A 15,132-nucleotide genomic window follows, 5' to 3' on the forward strand; every position below is an offset into this window, starting at 1 on the left:
TCTTTTCCTACCAAAACAGATTCATGTTCGGCGCGCGCACGATCCGTTTTGACGCTCATCTCGATGTCAAGTAGTTCAAGACGATCCGTCGCGAGAGTGGTCGCTTCTAGCGAGCGACATAGACGGCGAATACAGGAGTCGTACTCGCTGAAGAGTTGGAAAACGTTTTACTTTTCATTAACTTCCAGTGTGAAGAGAAAAATTCGCACATGGCCAACTTTATATGCTGGTGATAAAATGAGAATTCTGGGAAATTAGTTCCAAAACCTCCTATAAGAAGACCATCTTTGGATCACCGGAAACTCCAACGTACCGTAATTCGGCGTATTTCTATTTTACATAACACGTATTTTAACATCCATCATAACTTTGATTTCTCATATGAAATTGGAAAAGCTTTCACGATGATGATGTCATATTGTTAGTATTAGTCTTTGAAAAACAATGGAATTTCACCACCCTAGTGATATGAAAAACACTAGTGAAAAGAATATATTTCACGACTACTGATGCATATCACCGCGAATATCGCGTTTTTCACCGAGTATTACGACGCCACTTCACGTAAAACGGGTAGTCTTTGAAACTCCACTGCGAATCAGACAATTATACATATCTACATTTTCGTTTTCTCCATCGCCACCTCCCTCACCTTTTTATCAGGCACAGTAGCGGCCTCATCGATGGAAGATGATCAACTAGCCATCCAAAGGCATCGTCAAGTGCCACCACTCGAGCTGTTAAGACCGTCGGGGAATTGCATTCCAGAGGTATTGTAATTGTGGAGAGATGTCTCCTCGCGAGTGTTAGCATCTGAGCAACAATGTGGGAAAAATATGTGATGGTGATAATATGAAAACTTTGCGAAAAAATCCGGAAATTCTTGTTCGTTTTCTGTATGTTTGTTTATACAACCTCCAAACTCTGCTATGATTAGCTTGGGAAACTCCTGAGCTCAGGTGCTGAGGAAAGCGATTACATATATTCCTACTCCAACACTGTATAGGAAACTCCTGAGCTCAGGTGCTGAGGAAAGCGATTACATATATTCCTACTCTAACACTGTATAGGAAACTCCTGAGCTCAGGTGCTGATGAAAGCGATTACATATATTCCTACTCTAACACTGTATAGGAAACTCCTGAGCTCAGGTGCTGAGGAAAGCGATTACATATATTCCTACTCCAACACTGTATACGAAAATCCTGAGCTCAGGTGCTGAGGAAAGCGATTACATATATTCCTACTCTAACACTGTATAGGAAACTCCTGAGCTCAGGTGCTGAGGAAAGCGATTACATATATTCCTACTCCAACACTGTATAGGAAACTCCTGAGATCAGGTGCTGAGGAAAGCGATTACATATATTCCTACTCTAACACTGTATAGGAAACTCCTGAGCTCAGGTGCTGAGGAAAGCGATTACATATATTCCTACTCCAACACTGTATAGGAAACTCCTGAGATCAGGTGCTGAGGAAAGCGATTACATATATTCCTACTCCAACACTGTATAGGAAACTCCTGAGCTCAAATGCTGAGGAAAGCGATTACATATATTCCTACTCCAACACTGTATAGGAAACTCCTGAGCTCAGGTGCTGAGGAAAGCGATTACATATATTCCTACTCCAACACTGTATAGGAAACTCCTGAGCTCAGGTGCTGAGGAAAGCAATTACATATATTCCTACTCCAACACTGTATAGGAAACTCCTGAGCTCAGGTGCTGAGGAAAGCGATTACATATATTCCTACTCCAACACTGTATAGGAAACTCCTGAGCTCAGGTGCTGAGGAAAGCAATTACGTATATTCCTACTCCAACACTGTATAGGAAACTCCTGAGCTCATGTGCTGAGGAAAGCGATTACATATATTCCTACTCCAACACTGTATAGGAAACTCCTGAGCTCAGGTGCTGAGGAAAGCGATTACATATATTCCTACTCCAACACTGTATAGGAAACTCCTGAGCTCAGGTGCTGAGGAAAGCGTTTACATATATTCCTACTCCAACACTGTATAGGAAACTCCTGAGCTCAGCAGCTGAGGAAAGCGATTACATATATTCCTACTCCAACACTGTATAGGAAACTCCTGAGCTCAGGTGCTGAGGAAAGCGATTACATATATTCCTACTCCAACACTGTATAGGAAACTCCTGAGCTCAGGTGCTGAGGAAAGCGCTTACATATATTCCTACTCCAACACTGTATAGGAAACTCCTGAGCTCAGGTGCTGAGGAAAGCAATTACATATATTCCTACTCCAACACTGTATAGGAAACTCCTGAGCTCAGGTGCTGAGGAAAGCGATTACATATATTCCTACTCCACCAACACTGCTGATCGATACCAAGAACAAAGTCGAGGAGAAATATGCACATGTTCAACTACATGTGGAAATTCCGAGGAAATTTTAAAAAATAATGTATAAGTTCCTTAACACTTCTACCCAAATTCGTATATGAACGTCTATAATCAGCGAGGAAAATCCTGAGCTCAGGTGAGGAAAGCAAACATATACTCCGACACTGACCAAGTGAATGTGAATGCATATAAGATTGTTCTCACCTGATCTAAGGAGCGATCTTCGAGAGAAGTGAAGACGGTTGGGGAGAATGCTGATGATTTTGGAGAAATTTCCAACATTGAAAATCACCCAGGGAAAGTTAAATTACTTTGATTTCGAAAACCGCCAAACTCGAAAACCGCAAAAGAGTTTTTTGGGGGAAATGAAATTCTACACAAAGTATGAAGTAATTGATTCGACAAGTAACAAGTGTAGACGTTCATCAACAGACTTAACCAGAAAGAAGTTGTAGTACCTGTAACAAGCACGCTTTTGAAACAAAATGTAAAATATGAAGATCAAACCCATCTCAAGAAGGAAGTTTTTTCAGGGTGGAAAAATATTCACATGGTCACCCACATGTGTTGATGACATTATGAGAATTTTGAGGAATTCGCCTCTAGCGGCATGAGGTTCGCTTTCCTCAGCTGAGCTCAAGAGTTTCCTCATTAATTATAGAAGTTCGTGTACCAATTGGGAGACTATATATGTGTGCAGAGACTGAGAAAGATTTTCCAAAAATTTCCTCACAGTTTGGGGTTGACCATATTTTTCGTTTTGTTCGTTTTCCGTGTCGGTCTTGCTATCTTGAAACACTTTCGAGTACGCATGTACATCAGTGAAGTGAAGCTCAAGTTTCTCGCGGTTAATGTGAATGACGTTTCACCACCCGTTTTACGTGAAGTGGCGTGGTACTTGGCGAGAAACGCGATATTCGCGGTGATATGCAGTGGTTGGTGAAATATATTTTTCACTAGTGTTTTCATATCACGGGTGAAACTTCGTTATGCATCGTTGATCGAGTGATGTACAAATGACTCGTGCTCACTGTCAACGGACCCCATACGGAAGCCGCGACGGTTTTACAGCTACCCGGGCTAATTTGGGTCCGATCTGTGTGGGGGGGGGAATATGTACATGGTCAACTACATGTATGGAGATTCTTATTGGTTTCTGAGCACTCCTAGTATAATGGCTATAATAAGTGAGGAAATTGCTGAGCTCAGGTGTTGAGGAAAGCGTTTACATATATTCCTACTCCAACACTGTATAGGAAACTCCTGAGCTCAGCAGCTGAGGAAAGCGATTACATATATTCCTACTCCAACACTGTATAGGAAACTCCTGAGCTCAGGTGCAGAGGAAAGCGATTACATATATTCCTACTCCACCAACACTGTTTAGGAAACTCCTGAGCTCAGGTGCTGAGGAAAGCGATTACATATATTCCTACTCCAACACTGTATAGGAAACTCCTGAGCTCAGGTGCTGAGGAAAGCGATTACATATATTCCTACTCCAACACTGTATAGGAAACTCCTGAGCTCAGGTGCTGAGGAAAGCGATTACATATATTCCTACTCCAACACTGTATAGGAAACTCCTGAGCTCAGGTGCTGAGGAAAGCGATTACATATATTCCTACTCCAACACTGTATAGGAAACTCCTGAGCTCAGGTGCTGAGGAAAGCGATTACATATATTCCTACTCCAACACTGGCTACCAATAGTACTACCCAGGAGGCCACTACGATCCGTAGTATTACTACTGTACGGGTCGTACAGTATTGGGAGAATCTCCGAATTCTGTACGACCCTGATATGTTCAACCTGACAGGCTGAGCCATTCACCCGCTACGTTGCTGGTGGAAGTTCTTTGATCAGTGGTGTTTTTTCCGTTCCCCCACTGGTGATGTTGCTGATAATCATCTTCTAGGATCCGGTAGCTAGATGATGCACCTTATCTACGCTGGTAAAATATGAGGCTACGGTGGTTGGGTGGGGAAGGCTTCAGATCAAGAAGTGTCCCTATGATGGAAACGTTACAAGTTTCATAAGTGAGAATTATCTTATCTTCGAATTAGTCTCAGTGTTGCCTCGTTGTAGAATTGGCACCAATGTGGTGTGGGCGAAAATACTCAATGGTCAAGTTTCGCCTCCATCGAGTAGTTTCGGAAATTCAAAGTTTGAGTCATATTCTTCTAAAAGGTCTATCTACGCTTACCTTGATAACTTTGAAACCCAACACATTGATAATGAAAAAAATAAACATCATCATGCACGTAATATACAGAATATTACATAAAGAACGTAATTATAATCACCACCAGCACCGACAGAGTTGGAGCTGCGGCGCCACTTGAAGAGGCCCTGAAAAGAATATGAGTTGACAGTCACCCGGTCTCCGGTCTTACCCTGAGCTTCCTCCTCGAAGCTCGCTTCCAGCCTTGTCCCTCGGGACGCTGGTAGTGGTGGAAGTCGTGATAACAGCGGTGGTGGTGGTCGAGGTTGTGGAGGTGAGGAGCAGGTCTGGGACCCCTGCAGCAGCATCTTCTATGGCCAGCTGCTCCTCTATGAAACCCTCCATGACAGGCCACCAGGAAAAACCCTTCCTGGAGGCTCTGGCCTCGACAGGAGAGGTGGCAGGTTCGGTGGAGGTGGGGGTGGACGTAGGAGTGGGAAGGGAGGTAGACGTCTCCTCCATGGTGGCCATGATGGCCACAATATGAACGATGGCAGTAATAGTCATTACGAGTGATCGAATAACTGAAAATAATGAAAAAGTTCATGATACGACTATTCGATATAAATTGTATCATACGATGCGAATCCTGCATTGCATAATCAGTTTTAGGTGAGAAGATCATAATGGAGTGGTTTCGGTCGCACGACTGGCTGCGGTCGTGGGAATCTTTAGCGCGCGCCTATTTCGGAAATAGTATTTCCGAAGAAAGCGCGCTCAGGAGTATCATTTACCTCACGTAGATGCCAGCATGTTTTCGTTCGTTATCACAGGCTCTGCGGTGTGACTATGGAGTCCCTGTGGTCCACAGCCGGTGACAAGATGGTCGGCCCGAGCTCGGGAGAGTGCGAAGAAACTACGATAAATTTCTTGCGAGTTATGGAAAATATGGGTGTCTTGTGGCATTTTCGGAATGGATCAAATAGTATCAACGTTGAACAGGTGCACCCTTACTCTCTAATTCGAGCGAGTTAGAATAAGGGGAGCTACAGGAAACAGGGAATGCCGCGTCCCATACAGCTTCGAATAGCTAGCAGGCCAAGCCGGACAGGCTGACGTGACATGCCAGAACGTCAGACTCGTCACACTCGGATAAAAAGAAGCAAGTCGTAGCCGCAGTCCTTCGTGAATTCTGATTCCGAGTCGGAAGAATTCTCAGCTGTTGGTGGGCATAGAGCTGAGTTGGGCATGCTGAACTTAATCATCGCAGAAATTGATCTTGCGTTAGTATCGGGTGGTAGGAGGTCGCGGCCATCGTGATAGTGGTGGGTCTGCGTAGCCTATGAAATAACACACCTAAGAGTTTCGAGTGGCATTCGTACTAGTTGATTCGATAGAGCAATTTATGTGACCATTATGGTCACATATGGATGCGTATTGTCAAACTTGTGTGCGTATTGTCAAACTTGTATGGTCTATTGTCATTCTTGATTGTGATATATTCTGCCGGTGTCAAACATGAATTCTCACTGTCAATCTTGATTGTAACATAATTGAACTTTGACAAACTTGGATTTTCATTGTCAATCTTGGTTGTTACAAAATAGAAAAGTGACAAATTTGGATTCTCATTGTCACTCTTGATGGTAACATTGTCATTCTCGTCTGCTCACTTGTCAAACTTGCACGGGAAAAGGTGTAGACTCTCCATTATCCATCTCAACATCAAGCCTTGAAGATAGAGACATATTATTAATAATATTAATACGAGTGGGAGTTGATAGGCTGAAAACACTATTATCACATACAATACATTGAACACCTTATCATCACTTGTATCATTATATTAGCATAGCATAGTAGCTAGCCTAGACTTTAGCACAGCTTGTAGGATATTGTGCAATAGGGACGATTGTGGAGGGTCATGAGTAGAGGAGAAACAAGGTCCTAGTCATTAGTAACCCACTCGTCACAGAAGCTGTCACATCGATCAGCAGACGGACAGAAGCTACTCGTCATGGTATTCTACAACATACATGGTCTAGTGGCTGTCCTACCTTAGCACCATATCGACCACTCAGCTGGCCACCACATATTCGAGAGGATGACACAGTTCCACTACTTACTGTGCTTCTCTACTTCACTGAGGAGATGATCTACACGACACTCTCCATTGCTTGTCATTCAGGATGTTCACTGTAACCTTTCTCATGTCCTCCATTGTACGTGGTCTGCCTCACCGCGCCCACGATCCCGTTGCGCGGATCGTATGAGAGGGTGATAAGCTTTATGCGTGTAATGTCCGGCAATAAAGTTTGAATTGAATTGCAGGCTACTGACCAAAGGAGGATTTGAACACGCGAATAGTTGGCGGGGAGACTACTTGGAGAGACCGGCTAGACTTGGTGAAGAAAGTGAATGCGATAATATGAACAGGGGCCGACGCTTAAGAGTCGACTTAAAGTTCCTAGTCCGTTTACGTCATAGAATGAGCTCGTAAACCAAGACTAGGTCCGATTCCAAGATAACGAACACTGTATAGGCCTGTATAAGATTGCGGGTCTATATGTGTTGACTTTTAACATTGGTATGAATAGCTTCTTCTAGCGGAGCTCAGCTCATCATGCCATGGCCATGGTGAGCGCTAACTCCTCTGCCGTTCCAAGGAATTGGCAGTTCTATGGTCGATCTAAGAGGACGATATGAGGGGAAGCTTCAGTGTAAGAGACAGAAGCAAGGGGCGAGTATAACAGGAGAAGAAGAAAAGCTGGGTGTGACTGAACTTCAGTCACTGAAGAGATTAGAGCCCACAATTACTGTAAAGTTATACTGCATTCGTAGATATGAGGTCATCCCGATCTCATCCGCGATCAGCTCGGTTCTATGCTGATTCTTCGGGTTAAGATTCGTAGTCGTTAACATAGTCACGAGAAGTTAACGCGGGAATTATGGAACTCGGCTCGAGTTACTCGAGCGGAGGTCTACACAAGCAGGTCGGCTCTATCTCACAACACCCCCTCTAAAAGTTATCCAGTCTTCATTACAACGTCAACGTTAAAACGAGCACAGCAAAAAATAGAACTTTGTGGGAGCGGAGGATCCGGTTGGGCTGTGATATACCGCTGAAGCATGATATGGTGTAAAAAAAGAAAGAAAAAAAATAAAAAAAATAAAAAAAATAAAGAAAAATAAAGAAAAATAAAGAAAAAAAAATAAAAAAGGATAAAGGAAAAAAAGAAAAAAATAAAAATAAAAATAAAAAAAATGATAAAAAAAATAAAAAAAAATAAAAAAAACCATGAACATGAATGCACGTTCTGCTCTGTATTAATGCAACTCTTATAGGCGCGAGCCTACTGTATATTTTTTTTTCTGCTGCGCGGTCTGGTCAGCCCTATGCTTGACCTCATAAACTCCGTTGTTACACTAGGTGTAGCTGGAAGTCGCCTAGCCGTACGGCGGCTGCGAGCGAGAGAGAGAAGTCACCGATCGACTGTGTGAGGGAGTTTTTTTGAGAAGTATCATCTCACGCGATCTAGTTTTTCGATACTGCTACTTGTTTGTGTGAATCTGTCGCCCGATATCGCTCAATATGGATGTCCATTCAGGGTCTCACGCTGGCCGAAGCCGGAGCTGATCTCCTGAAGGGAAAGAACTTCACAAAAAAGGGTGACACAAGAGCAGCATGGATTGCGGTGGGTACAACATGAGCCTTTTCCGTCACGACGTGATGCTCCTCTGAAGGTTATTGTCAATGACTTATTGACAAGTTCAATGGCTCAATTCGAATGATTCAATTCGGATCGATTTCGAAATGTGGCGATTCAGTGTGGGAAGATATAATATATCTGACAATTTCCTTATGCAGGCTGTCACATGAGCCTTACTAACCTTCTCAATCTATTTCACTGTAAGAAACTTCTATCTCACCATGAGAAGCTTCAATTTCAACAGGCGAGCAAGTTGGTGCGTCAACTTGACGCCGTCAAGATACCCAAATAGAAAGTTCTATTCCGAGTCAAAATCTTGCAAACAGCGCACCGTCAAGATTTTCGACGGTGCGCTGTTTTGGGAACTTCAATTCCGACAAAGCAATTTAGGAGCTTGGATTTTGCACATAAGAATTCCAATCTTCCTTCGAACTTGACGAACTCAAAAGAAGCACAGGAGTTCTGTGACTGTCTCTCGCTGACCGAACGCAACTTCTCCAGCGAATCGACGAGTCACCGGTGATCCTCATTGTAACGCCGGGGATCAGAGTTCCTGATTCCCGGTGTTCGAAACTGCGGGTCGATAGTGCGTGTGAATAACGAGTAAGAAAAGAAGTTCACGACTCGTGAACTACTTTTTTCGTCAATCACGAGAGGAAACATGCCTTGCCCGACAAAATTTGTCATCATATGGGGACTAGTGCGACAACCGATGAACTCAACTCTATCCTTGGTGATGGGCTATCACTGATGGCGTATCACAGCTCAGTAGCATAATCTTTCAGATGGTGGATTCGATGATAGTGACCGGAAAAGCGTTGTGTTCCAATCCGCTTAACTTTTCCCTCATGCGCGGAACTTGACTCACTATTCGTAACATACCTCGAATTGAACTACTTACAGTAGAGCCTTGTACACCGGAATTACCTCAGCAAGGTATGCATGGAAACTCCGTAACGCAATGATTCAACCACTTTACTTGAAATGTGTGTTCTACATTGATATTTGAGCTTGACCATTCCGAAAGGAGCAACAGCGGGAGATGCTGCGTTGCTGAACATTTTCCGAGTATAGTTAAATTGTTCTTGTGAATGACAGCTATAGCGACTACATGAGTGAGAAGACAAAAAAGACTTTTCGCATCTGCGTGAAATAAATAGAACGAGTATCACATCGCTCAAGCATTATGATAGGCTGGGCAATCACCTAAGTCAGCGAACTGCGGATTCATCCTCACATGAGTCCAGTTCTTGATGCCAACAATTTCCTTGTGAACAGCCGCTCTCTCATCGAGATTCCGAGCCCACATATTCAAATGCTTATGCGGGGGTATAATGTAGAACTGACGAGGTAAAGACTCTGATCCGAGTTGTGCAGCCGAGCCGATGTTCCACGTGTACCGAACCCTTGCACTGTTCGGGAAGGGTATCGGCTTGTTAACCCAAGTTCTGGTATGCCTCTTCGACCAGTCAGACTCACCAAACGTAGCCCAGTACCCGAGATGGCTGGCAATATTCAACAGAGGGGATGTGTCGTCATATTCCAGAACGTTTCCACCACCAAAAGAGGCAACATCCATCGCCTGATCAGCCAGACCGCCGAAAGTGAAAGCCGTTGCAGCTCCTGTTAGCTGTAGAGTCTGCGTAAATAACGAGCAAGCAGAGCCACAGTTACCATCAGTCACAAAAGCGACCTCCGTCCAATAATTCGGGTCATAACTCGACCCTTTGACGATTTCGGGTAGAGCATTCTCCAATACGTCATAGCAGAAACCGAAAGTACTTGTGGCGGAGTAGTTTGAAGGCTCGCCCCATGGAAGAACCCGATAATTTGCAAAGTGACTCAAAGGAGGGTCGAAAGGCGCGCGAGTTTTAGGGTTTATAAGCTCCCTGTTATCAAAGAGATACCAACCATATTGTGGAGCCAATTCCGAACCAACGATCGTTGATGAATTCAAAAAGCGTCTCTCTTTCAGAAAGGACTTGAAGAGGCTCACTCTTCGAGCGACACGCTCCTGTGATAATATAGATTTTTCGATCTCCTTCAGACGCGGGACTTCAATTCGCTCGATGAAAGAATCCCGCAGGGTAGCCGAAGCGGAGAGCGCCTGGTCGACATAATTGAGCAGGATGTAGAGCTGTTGGAACCTTTCGTGGATGAAGCCTGGATCTCCAACCAGTTGAGCGTTCTCGTTGAAGAAGTCGTCGATAGTTTGATTATAGTTGAGTCCGAAAGATGACACCCAGGAGATCCAATCATCGGTCATATGACGAACAATAGGAAAGCAAATCTCGTCGGCATTTGGTACAATATACCATTGCAATGCGAAGGTTGAAACGACAAAGCCACCACCATTGGTAGAGACATCGAATAGTATTCGAGTCACATTGTTCTCCCGAGCGAAGTCTTGAACTTCGGAAAAGTTTTCGTGTTGAGATTCGGGAAGCCGAGAGTTACGACCTGGGCTCCGTCACGCATATACGAATCGAAGCGAATTGGAAGCACGAAGTAGAAGTCCCTGTATGGCGTATCATAGCGAGTATGAGCGTCGTTCAAGCGGCTCAACTGACGCTGTAGAGCGAAGTGAAAAGGGGCCACTGGGATGCTCTCACCGAAGAACCTCTGCCTTTCCTCCAAAGTCATTGGGTCCAGCGCGGCGGCATACTCACTTATCCTGTCATCAATGAAACTCTCGATGTCAACGTCAAGAGAATGCAGCTTGAAGTTGCAGGTGTTGACTTCCACGGAGTCGTCCAAGCCGTTAGCGATGTCAGTGAAGGCGTAGGTCTCAGCCAGGCCGTACTTGAGGTTGTGGAGAGTGAAGAGGGCATCGAAGTTGGTGATGGTGAGATTATTGAGGCATCGGGTCACGTCCTCGGCTCGTCCCCATATGAAGTCCTTCATAGTATCGTCTGCTAGCGTCTGTCGAATAGTCCGTCCTCTGGCTGGGTTCAGAGAGGCGCAGTCGTCAACAACAGGGATCGAAGATGTGGGTATGACAGATCTGTTCGCAGGACCGCAGGGGATGGGTGGCTCACTTCCGTGACACACGACACCATCCCCAAACTTGTAGTACATGCAGTGGGTGACCTGGCCAGGCATTACATCGCGGCATGCCTGATCCCACTTCTTATGATCGGGAGGCTGGCCTTGGACTGATGACCTCAACGCCCACCAAGAGATGATCACACTAAGCTGGAGACGAGGCATTATCTTAGCAATAAGCTCTTGATGGTTGGAAACTGATATTCCGAGTAATCATGACAACTTACTCACAGTACAGCTACCGTCCACATAGCTGATCGTTCTACACGAGAGCAATCATCGATCGCTACCGATCCGATCACTGAATTTTAGTGGGAATGAACCAATCAGACATCCTCGATCCAGGGGGAGACGCAAGGCGCCGCCTTATCCTATCATACAAGGAGTCTCCAACAATTGCACGCATGTGATTCCCATGCGCCGCGCATGATGCGCGCAATTGTGAGAGGCATGGCACTAATAGCAGAGCAGTTGCTGTAGGATGATCTGTCGTTGGTCAGTTTATTCGTTGTGCTATACCGTTCGTTCGTTATGTGCGACTCTGCGGCTCTACTTGTGCGGTCCTACCTATGCGTAGTAAGCAGATAGACAGTATATAACGGTCGTACGATTGCTAAGGGTGGATCATGGGTACACGTGCTAAACCATCGATCACATTCAGAGTTTCACGCGGATTCTTTTGAGAATTATTGTTGGCACTTCTGCCGACCTTGCCGGGCGCAGCCGAAGCACGATCTGATACCTGCATCTACCTTTGAGATTGTGTTGTCAGTAGCATCAGCTACCTGAAATGTCAGATTGATACTATCAATTGAAGACCCGAACACGACTTCGAGTAGATTCCTCCGCACAGTGCACCTACCCTTGATGGTCTGAGGACCCCACACTATCAGCTGCTTGCATTCATCACTGATGAGGATACGGAATTCATCTTGATGCTCAGCATGGCCCGCTTGCGAGTAACCCAATGCTCAGCTACAGCCCATAACGTCTCGGATGCAGTCGTCTGTTTGATGCAGAGTCCAAGACAGGACCAGACCAGCCACGGAAGTGTCTTCATTTTCGAGGGACAACTGTCCCGATTGCGATTAGGCTGAATGCGAGCCAACCTTGTTTCCTTTCGTAATATGGGCTTCAGCTAATATAGCTTCATACGGAGTCCCAAGTTTCGATAGCACACTCATAAGTCTATGATCAATGAATGTTTAAGATCAGATTAACCCTCTTCATCGGGGGTAAAAAAGCCTTTCGACATAGAATTGATGATTCTACGCTCAACATTAGAATGTTGATCATAACACACGCAATGTCTATCAGTTGCGTTGTATGATGATATCCTTAGCGTGTTTTTGGCCTAGCTTCAACTTCATTTGTAGCAGTGATTATTTAAAAGTAAGCCTCTGTTAGAAACCATTTGGTTATCCTTGTTGAGTTGACCTGACAACTTGGTTTCCTGTATCTGACCATCGACTGAAGGATATTTAATATTGGGGGAAGAGCCAAATTGGCACTGCCAAGGATCGCTGGTGTTACGGGTACAGTTATGACGGAGAAAAATATTCTGTAAAAGTTTTACAGTAAAACATTTGAAGCTGTAATGGCCGATCGGTGACCGATCATCGGTCAATGTCCATGAACTGCACAGTAGGAATCTGGGTTCAAGCTTCACACAGGCCGCTAGGTCGGAAGTTGAAATGGGCTGGTGGCGCAACCGACGGCGAACATTTGGATTCGCCATCGCGAAGTGCCTCTGCGATGCCAAGTCCAAATCGCGAATCGGTTGACAGAATTAGACCTGATTCCAAGAAAATGGTGCAACTCGGAGCCTCTCAGTGTTGCTTCGTCCTCCGAGTCGGACATGTTTCTCCGAGTCGGAGAAACGGGACTGAGTCCTGTTTCTCCAGTGGTACTCTCTCGAGCGGCGGGTTCGAATCTCAATGCACTGTCTCCTAGTCAGATCCTCTCATGGAGTGTTGGTTCAATGGCCCTGCTATAGCGTTTTGGCGTATTGGCTCTACTGAAGACTCGTCGTTATGATTTTGGCCTGCGTAGCTCGGAATCATCTGAAGGTGATGAGGACGGCCGAAAAGTACAGTTTTGTGTTGGTAGACTGTGATGGCATGGATGCCGACCCGAGCTCAGGAGGAGGTGCAACAGCAGATATGAAGAATCTTCATTGAGGATAGATAGGATCGGATGGGGGTATTGTCTGAAGTGGACAGTCAATTGCGTTCACATGAGGGTCTGTTGTGGAGGACAGCCCTCCGAGGGTTACCACTTGTGATGATGATGGGATGCTTAATGGATGCTAATATATTGGTGATCACTCAATTTGACGATATACGTGTTGCGTAGTAGTTCAGGCTGTGCCTAATTCGCTTCTAACAGGCCTTCAGAGATCCCCCAACAGTCTTAGTGCCATGCAAGTTGCATGCATGATGCAACTTGGAAGTCGCAAATTCGATCTAAGATGAAGCCCGGGTTCGAATTCCACGGATGTCGTTTTGAGCGCATTGTGAGGGTGGGACGGTTGATGAGACGTCAGTAGTGATAGCTATGTCGGACGCATGATGGTTCCTGTGCTGTAGAGAAGAAGCAGAGGATCATCTAGGCCTTAATCGAGGAATCCTAGATGCTCTTAGCGATACTATAGGCTCACCAGACTCTTGATAGACACTGCGTGTAATAACCATCCCAGACTCAGCGCGACAAGACTAACTTAGATTCAATTAGTTACAGATATACTCAGAGCGCTGACTAGCGTTACAGCAATAATAGCCGTAATAAGACTCTAACACTAAGTCAATACTTCAAAGTCGCTCCAACGAGCGGTTACAGATATCCAATCGTTTCAGATACTTAACCCTCTACAGATATTCGGGCGTGCGCGATACGACTTGCGCCGATCTTTCCCGATCGTGTCGTCACAGCATTTACGTCTTGGCGTTCATGCACAGTTGTTAGCCCCCTCCTGCGTGCCTTAACGAGTTGTTCGTGTGTGGAAGTTCTATGAGATTATCGTCATTATGATTGACTCTCCAAGGCAAGTCGCTGCTTTTGAGTAACTGCCTTCCACTAAGCTCTCTGGTTGCATACGTATGGCGTCGCTATTACAGAACCCACTTTCAACGCTGATTGGCTGGCTCAGCCAATACGTTGCTGTTAGAAGTTTCCTGTTCAGTGGTGTTTTTCCATCCTTTCTATGAGTTCCCCCACTAGTGATGTTGATGATGATCATCTACTAGAATGCAGTAACTAAATGATGTACCCTGGCTACGGTAGGATAGCAGGAGAATACGAAAGGGGTGCCGGGTTAATCAGTGTCTCTGTGTATGGTACGTTATGAGTTTCATGGATATGAGTTCTATTCCCTCCGAATTGCCTTCAATCTCGCACCGTTGAAGCATTGATGTGGTTGAGACTCGAGTCGAGTCCCTCGACCTCGTCGAGTACTCCCGAAATGAATGAAGCACTTCCAGGAGCTCAGTCTACGCTTGCTCTGTGACAACTTCGCAACACAAAACGTTGTGATGGAAAAATGTAAACAACATCATGCAAATCATATATAAAATATTACAGAATAGTCTTAATTATAATCATCGATAGCACCATCAGGGTTGGATCACCCGTGATGCTACTTGAACACGCCCTGAAAAGATATACGTTGTTCATGGTCACCCGGTCTACGATCCTACTCTTGGATTCCCCCTCGAAGTTGGCCTATGGCCTGGACGTCCTTGGTGGAGCTGGTAGTGGTGGTGGAGCTGGTAGTGGTGGTGGTGGTAGTGGTGGTGGTGATAGTGGTGGACGTGGTGGTGGTGGTGGTAGTGGTAGTGGTG

The 15,132-nt window shown here is 45.2% G+C and overlaps 4 protein-coding genes across 4 annotated transcripts; all 4 read right to left on the bottom strand.

Moving 5' to 3' along the window:
• Positions 1-718: 718 nt before the first annotated feature.
• Positions 719-4,203, bottom strand: Pmar_PMAR019113 (hypothetical protein; the record flags this gene model as incomplete). Its single annotated transcript, XM_002780168.1, has 2 exons — positions 719-813; positions 4,140-4,203. 2 exons carry the CDS (start codon positions 4,201-4,203, stop codon positions 719-721), a joined length of 159 nt encoding a protein of 52 aa, XP_002780214.1.
• A 450-nt stretch (positions 4,204-4,653) lies between these two features.
• On the bottom strand, positions 4,654-5,105 carry Pmar_PMAR019114 (hypothetical protein; the record flags this gene model as incomplete). Its single annotated transcript, XM_002780169.1, has 2 exons — positions 4,654-4,726; positions 4,771-5,105. 2 exons carry the CDS (start codon positions 5,103-5,105, stop codon positions 4,654-4,656), a joined length of 408 nt encoding a protein of 135 aa, XP_002780215.1.
• Positions 5,106-9,222: 4,117 nt separating this feature from the next.
• On the bottom strand, positions 9,223-10,514 carry Pmar_PMAR019115 (hypothetical protein; the record flags this gene model as incomplete). Its single annotated transcript, XM_002780170.1, has 1 exon — positions 9,223-10,514. The coding sequence occupies one exon, from the start codon at positions 10,512-10,514 to the stop codon at positions 9,426-9,428; it is 1,089 nt and encodes a 362-aa protein (XP_002780216.1). The 3' UTR covers positions 9,223-9,425.
• A 116-nt stretch (positions 10,515-10,630) lies between these two features.
• Pmar_PMAR019116 (hypothetical protein) lies at positions 10,631-11,458 on the bottom strand (the record flags this gene model as incomplete). The annotated part of the gene is made up of 1 exon (XM_002780171.1): positions 10,631-11,458. One exon carries the CDS (start codon positions 11,456-11,458, stop codon positions 10,631-10,633), a length of 828 nt encoding a protein of 275 aa, XP_002780217.1.
• Between the last annotated feature and the right edge of the window lie 3,674 nt (positions 11,459-15,132).

The sequence above is a fragment of the Perkinsus marinus genome (genome assembly GCF_000006405.1).
Source record: "Perkinsus marinus ATCC 50983 genomic scaffold scf_1104296944428, whole genome shotgun sequence".
Taxonomy (NCBI): domain Eukaryota; phylum Perkinsozoa; order Perkinsida; family Perkinsidae; genus Perkinsus; species Perkinsus marinus.